This window comes from Macrobrachium rosenbergii, chromosome 27, assembly GCF_040412425.1.
Source record: "Macrobrachium rosenbergii isolate ZJJX-2024 chromosome 27, ASM4041242v1, whole genome shotgun sequence".
Lineage (NCBI taxonomy): Eukaryota > Metazoa > Arthropoda > Malacostraca > Decapoda > Palaemonidae > Macrobrachium > Macrobrachium rosenbergii.
This window is the reverse complement of record NC_089767.1, coordinates 36,336,315-36,349,508: the sequence shown is the minus strand read 5'-3', so window position 1 is coordinate 36,349,508 and position 13,194 is coordinate 36,336,315. Positions and strand designations below refer to the sequence as shown.

Genomic DNA, 13,194 nt, shown 5'->3' with positions numbered 1-13,194 from the left:
CAAGAGGTGGCCAGAAGTCTCAGACTGAATTCGTTGGAACCAAATTCCATCTGAGGTCGACGAATAAGGTTATGGCGCGAAGCAAGATGCCATATTGCTTTGGAGAGCTTAAGAAAATTTTGCCCGTGAAACTAAACTTGATTCAAGTGTTTCACCACTTCAGTTGGCCAGTTATTGTTGCTTATGTTGAGCATTATTTAATATGCTATTGATTTTCATGTTGCTACTTATAATAAAACTTGTTTCGAAAGGGTATTTTGCAAATTGTATAAACCTTTCTCTCGCTTGCTAAAAGGACGAGAACTGTTGCCTTTCGGGGTTCACCTTGACTTACGTAACGGTACGGGGAATAATATATGTAGGCTATATGGTGGATTCTCTTGGCTTGCTACGACAGGCATTTCAACCCACTTCTGCAGCATATTAAGTAGGCATCTTAAGAAAGCCATGACTTTCCATTTAAATTTTTGTATATTTACGCAAGTCTTCACAATATCTGTTAAAGATAAAGACTTGAATGTAATAAGCCTTTACGTACTGTTAGTCCTAGGCCTACGCCCTGCACCTAAATCTTTGGATGTTATTTAAGTGGCTAAATATAGGTATTATATTTTATACCTGTAATCTAATGGTTTTAAACCTCAATCTCATGAACATACATATAGACCTACAAACATGCTCATTCATTCGCAATTTCTGGTTTAGTTGAAGGCCCGAGGAGGAACCAAGTTCCAAGACTAAATATTAAGAGACTAATGAGTGGGTAAAACGACTCTGTTACCTCTCTCTCTCTCTCTCTCTCTCTCTCTCTCTCTCTCTCTCTCTCTCTCTCTCTCTCACACACACACACACACACAGCGACTAACGAATGAACATTATAATATACTCATTTCTATATGGTTAACCAATGGACTTGCCTTTTTCACCGAGAATTTCCCTCTACAACAACATACTTGAAATTCAGCCACCATCATCTGATTTACGCCAATTACAAAGTTCTGATATTGGTGAAAATTACTAAAACCAGCTGAATTTTATCACAGCCAAAAGAAAAAGCACAATTTGGGGTAGTTGCACAAGAGAAAGCACAACATTGTCACATAATAATAAATAATTTTTTAAGGATAACTTGGGATGTGAATAGTCAGACACAGACAATATTATATAGTGTGTGTGTGTGTGTGTGTGTGTGTGTGTTTGTGTATACGAGCATGAGCAAGTACCTCTGAGATCAGCCTAGGCGTGTGTACGTGTCCGCAACCATAAACTCAGCTGACAACAATTCCCTTCTTATCAAACCCATTGTTCAAGAAGTTAACATCCTACCTCTCCAGTCTGGGCAGCCATAGGGAGAGCGACGTCGTCATAAAGATAGACCAAATTCCACGGTTATATCATTCTTTTAGAGCTACGAGTGATACGTTCTAAAACCAAGATAGAAAATGACAAAAGTATCACCGTTAAGTCCATTGATCGAATCTGGTTGAAGTGTTGTTGTTTGTTTTCGTTGCTTTTGTTGTTTTTCTTGTTATAAGAAGATTTTCTCAGTTCCAGAGGTCCTTTATTCCTCATACGGTTGGACTGTGGAACTGTCTCCCTGAATTTGTTGTGTAATTAGAGCCTGCAAATTCAAGAGAAGATGCGATGCAGTACTACCCTAAAGCAATTCTCCCTATATTTTTTTCTATCTATTTATTTATTTTCATCTATCTATTTATTAATTTATTCGTTTATTTTTCTAATAACTGATCTCTTCTTTTTGTATTTCCTGTTGCCTTCTGTTAATGCTTTCAAATGAACATCGTTTTATGTGTAAGCTTGAATTTCAAGTCAGTGGCCCCTGTGGTGGGCTTGATCCATATGAATAGGGGTCATCTTCTCCATAATAATAATAATAATAATAATAATAATAATAATAATAATAATAATAGATATTTAACTATGTAAAACTCATCTCCACAAGCGCATAAATTCCTACATAATTTTTTAGACAGTTATTCACACAGCCTTCAAAGAATGCCTAACATCATTCCCGCGTCACATAGTTCTGAATGTATAGCTATCGATCTGACGTACTGCTGAAAAAGAATGTAGTTTTGCAGAAACGTAAAAGTTAAGAACAAACTCAGTGATGTTTCTCGTTACGTTCAGACGAGCGAGAGAGCCCAGAGTCAGCGCGAGGTATTCAGACGGCGAGCCTCCGTCGCTAGAACCGGCTGCAAATTCGCGCAAGGCATCCCCGGGTATTTCGAGGCCAAAAACAATCGACTCCTGAACAACCTGAGATGGGTCAAGAAGCACAATCTCATCTGGTGTCCTATATTCAAGGTAAGGGTCATTCGAAGTTCTTGGTTTTTCCCTTCCACTTTAGTCTTATCGTCATGCAGACACAGGTAGGCCTGATGTCCTGTTTGTGTGTTTACAGTGATGTATACAATTTAATCTGATTTGTGTTTGTTGCTGTAATTACTTTGATATACTGTAGAATCAAAGCCAAGTTCATTTTACGTAATTTCACCCAGTGGATTTTCAATAGATATGCCATGTAATATTTATTTTGTCCCATTGTTTACGTAAAGGTACACTTACAGTGCAAAAATACATAAAAACTTATAAACTGAACCTGCAATTGCCATTAAAATTGTTTATACCCCAAACATTACCGAAAAACCTAATTGTAAACCTTTCGTAGTATCTCCTAACACTGATATAAGATAAATGACGTAAAAGTTAGAGAATATATCTTCATTCTACTCAGACTCTAACCAGGAAACATAGATCAAACTAATGTCATCTCGAGCGACTTAGCCTAGAAGTATAATTGGGAATTATGCCGCTCTAGAGCAATAAAGACGTGAATGGTAGAGTGAAGTCTTCAAAAAATTAACGGGTCCACGGATGTGATAAAATCTTTATATGTTGGTTTAATTTCTTTTTTGAGTAATTTATAGCTGTCGTGGTCTGTCAGATGTTCATAAAAATGCTTTAGCTATAGTCGGTTATTTTTATGAGGTACAGTCTTCAAATGGCAGGAAATTTAAACTTGTTTTACTAAAACTGGAGCCTCAGCTATATTTAGTGCTGAGCTTATCTTGAAATGGATTTAAATCGCTGTTTTTTTATCTGTTTATAAAAGACTTTCACACGCCTGGCTGACTAACGTTAGGATAAAGTAATTTCATTCTATGGTACTAATTTTCAGTCTTTGAAAATGGTACAATACTGAAGTTCAGAAAATAAATTGCTTTATACTGACGATTCGACAGTCTAAGGTAATTTAAGTTACGTCATGAAATACATTTTATGTTACCTTAAACACTGTAGATTTGCACATCTTTTTGCTTGAAATAGCTGACTGGTTGAAGCTCAAGCATAGAACGGTTTAAACGTAAAGTCCCTATCCTTTAGTTTAAAAAAAAAAATAACTGAATAAGTATCTTCATACGAAAGCTAGTTATTTTCAGTAGCCCAACGGAAAAGTTTTGCCATAACCACGTTAGATATATCGTTTGACAATGCCTATGTATCAGAGCATCTTGAAATCTGAAAGCAAATATGTGTGTAGACTCAGCCTACAAAGCGCAAAATTTACTCGCTAAAACTACCACAAATTGGTCAGCAGAGGCAAAAACCCACCATTCAGTCTGTACCTTGTTCACGCCTAAAATTATCTCATACAAGTATACCACACTCAATTATTTTTCATTCCAGGCAGCGTCTACCACTTGGGCGAAGAACTTACTCTTGCTGGCAGGCGAAAAAGTGCTCAACAAGAGTTTCCACGGGCGGGTGCGAGAGCTGTACTCAAGACCAGACGATCCGACGGAGGAAAAACAAGTTCTAGACTCATCCATGAAAATGATCATTGTCAGGCATCCGCTGGACCGATTGTTGTCAGCATACCGGTGAGAGAGAGAGAGAGAGAGAGAGAGAGAGAGAGAGAGAGAGAGAGAGAGAGAGAGATGATATTAATGTTTTCAATCCGACTATGGTTCTTCCCGCTTTGAATGGTAATGTGATAGTGTACACTCTAACAAAGTGCGCATCACTGGCGTTTGTTGTTTTCAAAGAGATAGAGAGAGATGATTAATGGTCTCACTTCGGTTAACGTTCTCCCGTTTTGAATTATAATATGGTATACATTCCGACGAAGTACGCATCGCTGAAGTCTGGTGTTTGGAGGGAAACGTGCCTTTCTGGGACGGAACACGGCTGCTTTCACCGGTACTACCAAAGAGAAGACGCTTTAATAATCCCACTCCGGCAAGCTTCCTTCTACACGGAACCCCCTACAGAGGTGGGGAAGTCCATTAACTGGCTGCTATGCAAACCCCACTTTTTGTAGCCAAGTCATTTGAATGCCACGAAACCACTTATTCACGTTCTCTACATCTCCACGCGCTCCCTAATCCATCATCTTTTTTTTTTTATTTCCTTCTTTTCATGTTAATGCGTTACAACTTTCTTGGCTGTTTGTCTCTCTCTCTCTCTCTCTCTCTCTCTCTCTTTCTTCTCTCTCTCTATATATATATATATATATATATATATATATATATAGATACATATTATATATATATATATATATATATATATATATATATATATATATATATATATATATATATAGAGAGAGAGAGAGAGAGAGAGAGAGAGAGAGAGAGAGAGAGAGAGAGAGAGAGAGAGAGAGAGCACTCAGAGGACTGTTAGTAGCCCAGAAATCTTTTGATTGGTGATTATTTCATATTGCACAGATGAGTGAATCTTCCCAATCAAGATACTGGCCTATAAATACTTGTGGTATCTCGCAAAGTTAACAAAAATGAAATCTTCAACCCTAGCCACATGACCCCATCAAATGCTTCTCGCCCTAAAGCCTCTCTCCCTACAAAAAGAAAAAAAAATGAAATTACAATGTTCTTGGTAAAAGGATCTTTCGTACATGTGCAGACGTAAAAAAAAAAAAAAAGAACAGTACGGGTAAAGCAATGACCTTTGTTCAACTTTGCTGATCGGTTACAAAAAAAAATATTGGAACCGACTCCTACAGAAAATGTTCTTTATAAAAGACACCAACGCTTAATAATAATAATAATAATAATAATAATAATAATAATAATAATAATAATAATAATAATAATAATAAAAAGTGTACAAAGAAATGTATGTATGCTATCTTTGACGTATGAATTTTTTATGGGTATGTGAAAAACTTGCATCCCATAATCTAGCACATGCTTAGATCGAACCTGTATGGTGCCGTGTAGAAAATTTATTATTATTATTATTATTATTATTATTATTATTATTATTATTATTATTATTATGTTGAAATCTAATAATCATAAAGCTTCGTTAGAAAGCTATAACAAAAAAAAATGCGTTTAAGCTGTATTCACCAAATAAGATCAGCTTTACGTATAATTCCGCTTTTAGACAAAATATATTTTGAGCACATAAGACGTTTAATCATTGTAATTTATTTTATTTTGACACGCTCTAAGTGAACTCAGCCTCTTCATCGTAAAAAAGTTTCTTAAAATTTCGTTAGATTAAATGAAAAGTTTTAAATAAATGCGCTAAATGATTGTTTTCTAATATTTCTCTTATCTACAGAGAATAATCAGATATAACAGAAAGAAAAATTCTCTTGTTAGCGCGTATAAATCTTTAAAAAAAAAATTTATTGTAGTCATTCAGTGATCATCCATAATGTTTTTTTTTTAAAGCACAGGGCAGGTTTAAGTCGTCGATCTGTTCATGTTTAAAATTTTTCTACTTGCAAGTAAAAGAAAAAAAGTCAAAACGAAGACTCAAGCTTTATGCACGGTATATATTTTCCCCCCTCACACTGGCCACAATCCAGGCTTTGGTTTGAGGTGTGCATGACAGCCGTGGAAACACACGAACACACACACACACACACACACACACGGTGATTACGTAAGTGGGTATCAACAAGGGAGAAGAGAGAGATAGAGCGAGTTTCCACACGCACACGCGAACAAGCAAATGCACATAACGAGATCGGGTAAGTGGACAAACGCAAGGAGAGAGAGAGCTTTCACAAATTCACATTACGAGATCAGGTAAGTGGATACAAAATCAAGGAGAGAGAGAGAGAGAGAGAGAAACAAATAATAAACAAAAAAGATTTACATCTAAAAAAAGGGAGATAAACAAAGAAGTGGCGCTAGACTGAGAGATAACGGGGTGGAGAGAGAGAGAGAGGTCAGGATAAATGTTGACAGATTCAGCGTTCAGTGAACAGTTATCAAAGAGACTTGAGTCTAAGCCTGAAAAAGGCTATCTACGGGTTTGGCCCATACTTAGGGTTATCTGCACGGTCAAACTTATGGTTTCTTTAATACCTTACATTCAGATCAATGACCCGTAACGGCCAGCTCCGGATGCCAGTTACTGACTTCATTAAAGAAAAGAAAGTTAGGAAAAGCATCGAGCAAAAATTCCGAAAACTTATCAGAAAATGTTAGCGGTGTTTCCACTGATTTTCGTTCAAGGGTCGCGTCTTCCCTTTCCATAATACTTAAGTTTTTGGAAAACTGGTGTAAAGAGCGGTAACTACAAAGAATAAACTAAATGCAAGAGAAAATACAATTAAAGATTAAAACCTTTCCAGCAAGAAATTTCACCAATTTAGCCATTTTTACAAATTATTAAACAGAACATTCTCAAATGACCCATTAGAAGAGTATTGCAAACTTCACTTCCGGCATACGTTGGAGGCTAAGCGCAAATCGAGAACATTACATTAATGACGCGGTAAGTGTTATCATTAAACAAATTCTCCACGTCGGAGATTCTGAAGGAAGCACTATTACAAGTATTGCTAGCATCAAGAAAACGGGTTAGTGACCTCGCGAACTGTTCGCAAATTGCCACATAAGTCTAGAGAGGACGCGTGAGACTAGGTTTCTATGGCTTTCCTAAGAACAACTGACATTATTTTTCCTTTATTATAAAGTGTTAGGAGTTGATATCAAATGACTATATCACTGGTTGTCTTCCTTATTTGTACTGTCTGATAATTACGGTAGATTGCAGAAATGGCGACGGATTTCGTATCACAAGAATATGCAAAATGTCTAAATGGTTGCAAAATAATAAATCAGTTTGTCAAATGAAACCTAAATCAGGCCAACAATTATAAATCACATGCCATGACTTTCCGGAAAATGTACAGACGCAATAAAAATATTATTAGAACCGTAAAATAAATCGACATTAGTTTCGTTGTATCTAAGTCTTAAACTGTAATGAAATACAATGTCTGGTACTATACCAGTGACTTACGGGCACAGAACTTACCTTTCTCCCGGTGTGATTACTTTCCCTTTGTCTTCCCCTTCAGGATTAGGATGACGATCTTTCCTGCCCTTCCGTGCTACTTCTGCAGTATTGTTTGTTTCTGTACAATGCAGAAAAGGTCCTTTCTGTAGGCCCATCTGCAGAATAGATCTAATGACAATCGACTTTGCAAGTTCGTCCGCTTCAGGCAGTCCCAGTTAGGCCTAGAGTCTATTTTCATTTATATTTGCCACCATATAGCAAACATCTGAACTGAAGCTCAGTAAAAAATACGTAACACATTCTTCAGCCGAACAGTATCAAAGAGCGAGCCATGTTGTCTCTTAAAAAAAAAAAAAAAAAATCCACGGCACTTTCAAGAAACTGCTTAGGTGAGAGACCGTCTGAACCTTGTTATTTGAACTTGAATGTTATCCAAGATTACATGGAAGAGGAGTTTGCAATCAATATCTCCTAACGGTTCACTTTTGCCGGTAATCAAAACTAGTTTTCCACCATGTGAACATTGGTCTCATTTTGAAAGAGCAAAAGACAAGTCTGTTTAGCTTACTGAGCCAGTTACCAAATGGTAGTTTGGTATTGTGATGTTAGAACGCCTCATCTGTTCTTTGTTGTCATCTTTTGGCATTTTTTTGCAAGGCCTGGTGTCGTTTACTCGTAATTTCCGTCATATTTAAATATATCTTGAAGCTTAAGCACCATGATACGTAAATAACCGTGTGAGCACAGAAGAAACAGGTTTGAAGCAGCGCTAATTGTCACCCTTCACGGCTGGACAAATTATCACCTCTGAGTGCCTGGGGCTACACTGTCTGGAATATCATTTTTCCGAAGGTATTATACCAAACGTGTAGAAATTATCGTATTTGCGTCAGTATTGTCGGACGTTTTCCATCATAAACTATCGCGGATTTCACCCATGTAGGCTTATTTTTATAGTCGTTAGAGATTAAAAAATACATAGGCCTATAATTATTTTGATTCTATGGTGAACTTAGTGATACCAAAGCAAATCAAGGCCCCCAGTCGGTTAGCAGTGGTGTAATATTACGTATGAAATTCAGCCAAATCATTAATGCATAATACTTACATGGTTTAGTGATAGGAATAGCCAGAATTTTGATTGGTTAATCTATTAGTTTAGGAATTTTTAATTTACATAAATATATGTGTAGCTAACTTATTGTACGGATACTTTATGCAAGTACTTATGGATGAACTTATGTCATTTTCATTTGTATACATAGCATATGTTTTTTAATATGTATGTTGATTACCATGCTGATATGTCAACGTTATATTTATTCTTTTCCTTGTTTTTTTTTCCTTTCCCTAAGAATCAGTAGTGTCAGGCACCATGATTACTTAGAAAATTTACCACTAGGCCTATATCAATAAAGTAACCTGTATAAATCACAATTTAGGAAAATTTAAATTTCCCATTGGGCTTACGAATTAATAAATTGCAAAGTAAGCCTCATTATCAGATCAGTAGAGAATACACCATTTGTATACTAAGTCATTTCGCTTTCAATTTCACTAGACTCATGGTCTCAAGCTACGTAGTCTTCCTCTTGATTACTCTGCCCGAATTAAAATAAAACGAAATTGAGCTTGTCACACCGTTTTTGTTATTTTACATCCAAACGATTAGCCTTTCAGGATGTTATCACCCAGCTCGTATGAAATTATTAATTGAAAAGATGTTTTAGCACTCCCTAGGCTATAAAACTCATCAGATGACCACTGCCGATAATAAAAAGTGGCGTGGACACTTCCTAATCAACTGGAAATATTCCGATCACTTTATTATCCACCTGAGCGACTCAATTTACTCAGTCTTTCTTTTCGTTTTACACCTGATTCCCAGTTAATGTGATAAAATGTTGGAACAGGTGTATCACACTTATCGCTTAATGACTGTCGAGTAAATGGTGTTCAGTTATTCAATTATAAGAATGGGACCACATTCGTAGATCGCAGAGCCATGTTTCTCTTTAGTTAATCCTTTTCATAAATTTATGGACTTGTTAGGACTAGAGTTCTGTCTAGTTCAGCGTCTAGCTAATATCCTCCTAGACCTTGGTCTAGTTGAAGATCCGGTTAGTGCGCGGGAGGGTTTCCTTACCCTATCGTGCTGTCTGGGGGCGCTGTGATATGAATGATTCTGTACAGTAATTTCTTACATGGCGTCTCGAAACAGTTGTTTTTATTATTTAAAAAAAGAAACCCTGAATTTACCGCTCCAATACCTTTTTGGTACAAATTAGCAATAACATTAAATGCTAAGTCATCCTAGATGAATGAACGAAATCAAGAAATTACCCAAACAATTTAAATGGAAGCGTGGAGAGAGAGAGAGAGAGAGAGAGAGGTGCATTGCCAACCTGTTCTTCTTGATATTATGGAGCTCATTTACCTGAAATAACTTTATTTCAAGATAATGAAGTACGTATACATATACCACATCCCTTGCGTGTCAAACACAAGCTCTTGGGAAATGTTTAAAGTAGATTAACCTAGGGCAGTCGGCAACTTCAGAGAGAGTGGGCGTTGCTCATTTGTCAGCTATGAATGACTGGATCTCTAGCATCTAGAATTGCTATGATTTTCCATTATTCCTCGAGCTGAAGATAGTATTTCAAGCTGCATCGTTTATCGTATTAAGGGCAGACTTATTCGTCTTTGAATATACCCAAATTGATCATAGCAGGTGTGCGATATGCTGGTAAGAGTCTCTCTCTCTCTCTCTCTCTCTCTCTCTCTCTCTCTCTCTCTCTCTCTCTCTCTCTCTCTCTCTCTCTCGTTGTGTGTGTGTTTTAACTATGCAAGTGAAGAAAGACTTGCGCAGGTGTAGACCCAAGCAATTCCCCTGATACAGTAAATAATACAACTTAACGTGAGATAATCGAAGACTTGAATATACGATGCAAACTTCCTACAGTTTAAGCTGGCCTTATGCCAGCACGATCCTAAGCCCTTATACCTGATATTCACGAATCTTGAATACTCATGTAATAAACGCACCACTGACTCTCCCCCCTCAGCAAGGACGCACTAATTACTCCGTTCCTTGAAGGAGGGCGTAGTCATGGCTCCCGCTACTTTATGCCCGGAGTGAATCGGAATTGCTAAGCGTTGCAGAGCTAGAGGTTGTTTGTCCCGTAACCTAAACGGCCTTTGCTGGCCAGTCAGTATTCCTTAAGGGCTGCTATAGCGGACTCTTCATAGCAAATGCATTCTTGCGCTTCTTGGGAAGGTTTCTAGAGCAAATGCTACGAGCAAAGACTCAAGTTTTAGCAGCATTTAAAGACGTTCAGATACGTACTCATATTATACGTATAATTCTTATAGAAATAGAAACTGTACTGTTTTCAAGCGCTGGATAGCTAGATTGCTTCGTAGTGCATATTATACAATGATTTAGGATTGACGGAACAACGACTCGGCCTAGACTAGCAATGAAGGAGATTATGATAATCGCTTCTCCTAACGACCAAGTTTTTATCTGTAATAGGCCTACCGTTTGCCTCCTGGCCTTGATATCTATTCAGCTTACAAGGTGCTCGTGGTAAGATGGGTATTCCGAACTACTCATTTTTATGCTGTGTATTGTAAAATATATTTATATATACAGTGGTTAACGTTATCAACTTCCTTCATTTATCATTTTCTCGTAGGCCTAGTTTTCCTTCATGTTTATTTAATGTCCCGCAATTGTTTCTCCTTTCAGGGACAAAATGCTTCGAGTGAAACACGCCTGTGACCCATACATCAAGTTGCAAAAGAACATCATACAGAAATACAAAGACCCCAACGGAGACCCCTTGCCGAAATCCAATATCCTATTGCACGTAGGCCTAGATGGCACCCAATGCCTAAACGAGGCCCTGGGACTAAACCTGACAGTGCCATACGGTGCCGGGAATCCCCTGATTGAAGTTCAGCCCACCAACTTGACGTTTACCCACCCAACTTTCTCGCAGTTTCTCCTGAAAGTCAGAGATGACATTGCGCGGTTTTGGTGAGTAGTTATAAAAAAAAAATAGTACCACTGTCAATATCATTATTTTGAAAAGATGTGGTTCTGGTGAGCAGCTAGTACTATCATTATCATTAAAAAATCTTCATTTGTTAATCTACAAGTCTGTAATTCCTTTTCCCTTGTTCTCCAGGGATAAAAAAGGCAATTCCGGGCTGAACTTACACTGGCGGCCATATTGGATCACATGTGGCCCCTGTAAGCTGAACTATGACGTCATCGCTCACGTCGAGACTCTTGGCCCTGACCAAGAGTTCATCATTCGGGAACTTGGCCTTCAAAATATTCTGTATAATGCTCATGCACACGCTTCCAAGTAAGTGTCGCGCAGACACGTAATTTCAATAAATCTTTAGAGCTAAAAATAAATTCTCCTGATGAATTACACTGAAAACGCTCAGCCAAAGATATGTCTGAACTCTAGACTAAAACGAATTCGAAAAGAATATAACTAATAGCATTTCACATAAAAGCCCTATACCCTATATATCGACACAAATATATATATAATATTGTCTGTCCTCTTTCTCTTTCGCAGTTTCGATAGCTACAACGATACCAGCAATGCCTTGGCCCACTATTTTCGGCAAGTCCCCAGAAAGATTCTGCGGCAGATCGTCAAGTATTACAAACCAGACTTCGAGATTTTTGGTTACGATCATAAGTCGTTCTTGTTACTTGCAGAGGGAAAGACAAACCAGTGATTATAGTCAGAGGTGTGTGTGTGTGGGTGTGTGCGTGTGTGAGTGCCTTCCTCTCTCTCTCTCTCTCGTCTACAAGTTGTGCATTGGTCTATGAAAATTTTGCTAGTCTGTTGCATTTTTCATGAAAAGTGAAAGAAAAAAATGGCATTTTTAGGCATTTTACTATGTATATCTCATGGACATTTCATAATTATATATACAGTATATATATATATATATATATATATATATATATATATATATATATATATATATATTATATGTGTGTGTGTGTGTGTGTGTGTGTGTATACTGCTTGCAATAACAAATGGAGAACATATCATCTGTATCTTTTCGTGAGAGGGAGGGAGAGAATTCATACATATCAGAATCATGCAAAACTGAACGCCACCTGCTCTGCTACACGCCATGGACTTCAAACACCAATGTGCAATATATACGTTCCTACTTAGCCGTAATACTGGCCATTGCCTTACTGTGTTCAGCTACTCAGTTTTCTTTGCTCTCTCCCAATTCCTTATTAAGGAGAGAAACGAAACCTAATATATCCTCCACAAATGAAGGGCCAAGAAGCAGAGTAATATCGCAAGCAACCGTTTCTCTCAGCGTTCTTAATTTAAAGCCACAAATTAACGAAGCCGCCACAGGGATCATGAATACGTATAGCTACCAAGTTACACAAGGAGAGTGGAATGATGCAACGGTAACTTTATGAACAAATGACTACCTTGTTTTCAGCCATTTACCGATTTTGAATAACCGGATGAATAACGTTTGATTTCCTGTGATTGATTCTAGACGACTAAAGAATGGGTAAGTTAGTTGTAGTTTGATATGCAGAGAGAGAGAGAGAGAGAGCGTTCGCTGTATTCTAGCCGTATATTTATATTTATTTATTTATTTATTTATTTACTTATTTATTATCTCTTGTTCTCACTATAATAATAGAATGAAGTATATATAGGCTATATTTATTGTTACATGAGAAGTATGTTATTTTCTTAGTTGTTTAAAGCTATTGTCTAAACAAGAATGTATTTATATTCATAAATACATATTGTATTCATTACTGTGTAATGATTTATTCAGGTGCGAGAACTATTTCTTCCCCAAATTACTTTT

General features: G+C 37.2%; 2 protein-coding genes across 2 annotated transcripts in view; one reads left to right on the top strand and one right to left on the bottom strand.

Annotated features, from left to right (window-relative positions):
• Nucleotides 1–8,136, bottom strand: part of BBS9 (Bardet-Biedl syndrome 9) — a 52,512-nt gene extending 44,376 nt beyond the window's left edge. Inside the window, exon 1 of the mRNA XM_067129454.1 lies at nucleotides 7,327–8,136. The gene's annotated coding sequence lies outside the window, so the exon portion shown is untranslated. The remainder of the gene's footprint in view (nucleotides 1–7,326) is intronic.
• Nucleotides 1–12,265, top strand: part of LOC136853636 (carbohydrate sulfotransferase 10-like) — a 27,733-nt gene extending 15,468 nt beyond the window's left edge. The window contains exons 3-7 of the mRNA XM_067129458.1: nucleotides 2,152–2,328; nucleotides 3,712–3,905; nucleotides 11,060–11,350; nucleotides 11,502–11,684; nucleotides 11,907–12,265. Coding sequence (XP_066985559.1) covers nucleotides 2,152–2,328; nucleotides 3,712–3,905; nucleotides 11,060–11,350; nucleotides 11,502–11,684; nucleotides 11,907–12,072 — 1,011 coding nt within the window. The 3' untranslated portion in view covers nucleotides 12,073–12,265. The remainder of the gene's footprint in view (nucleotides 1–2,151; nucleotides 2,329–3,711; nucleotides 3,906–11,059; nucleotides 11,351–11,501; nucleotides 11,685–11,906) is intronic.
• The last annotated feature ends 929 nt before the right edge of the window (nucleotides 12,266–13,194 follow it).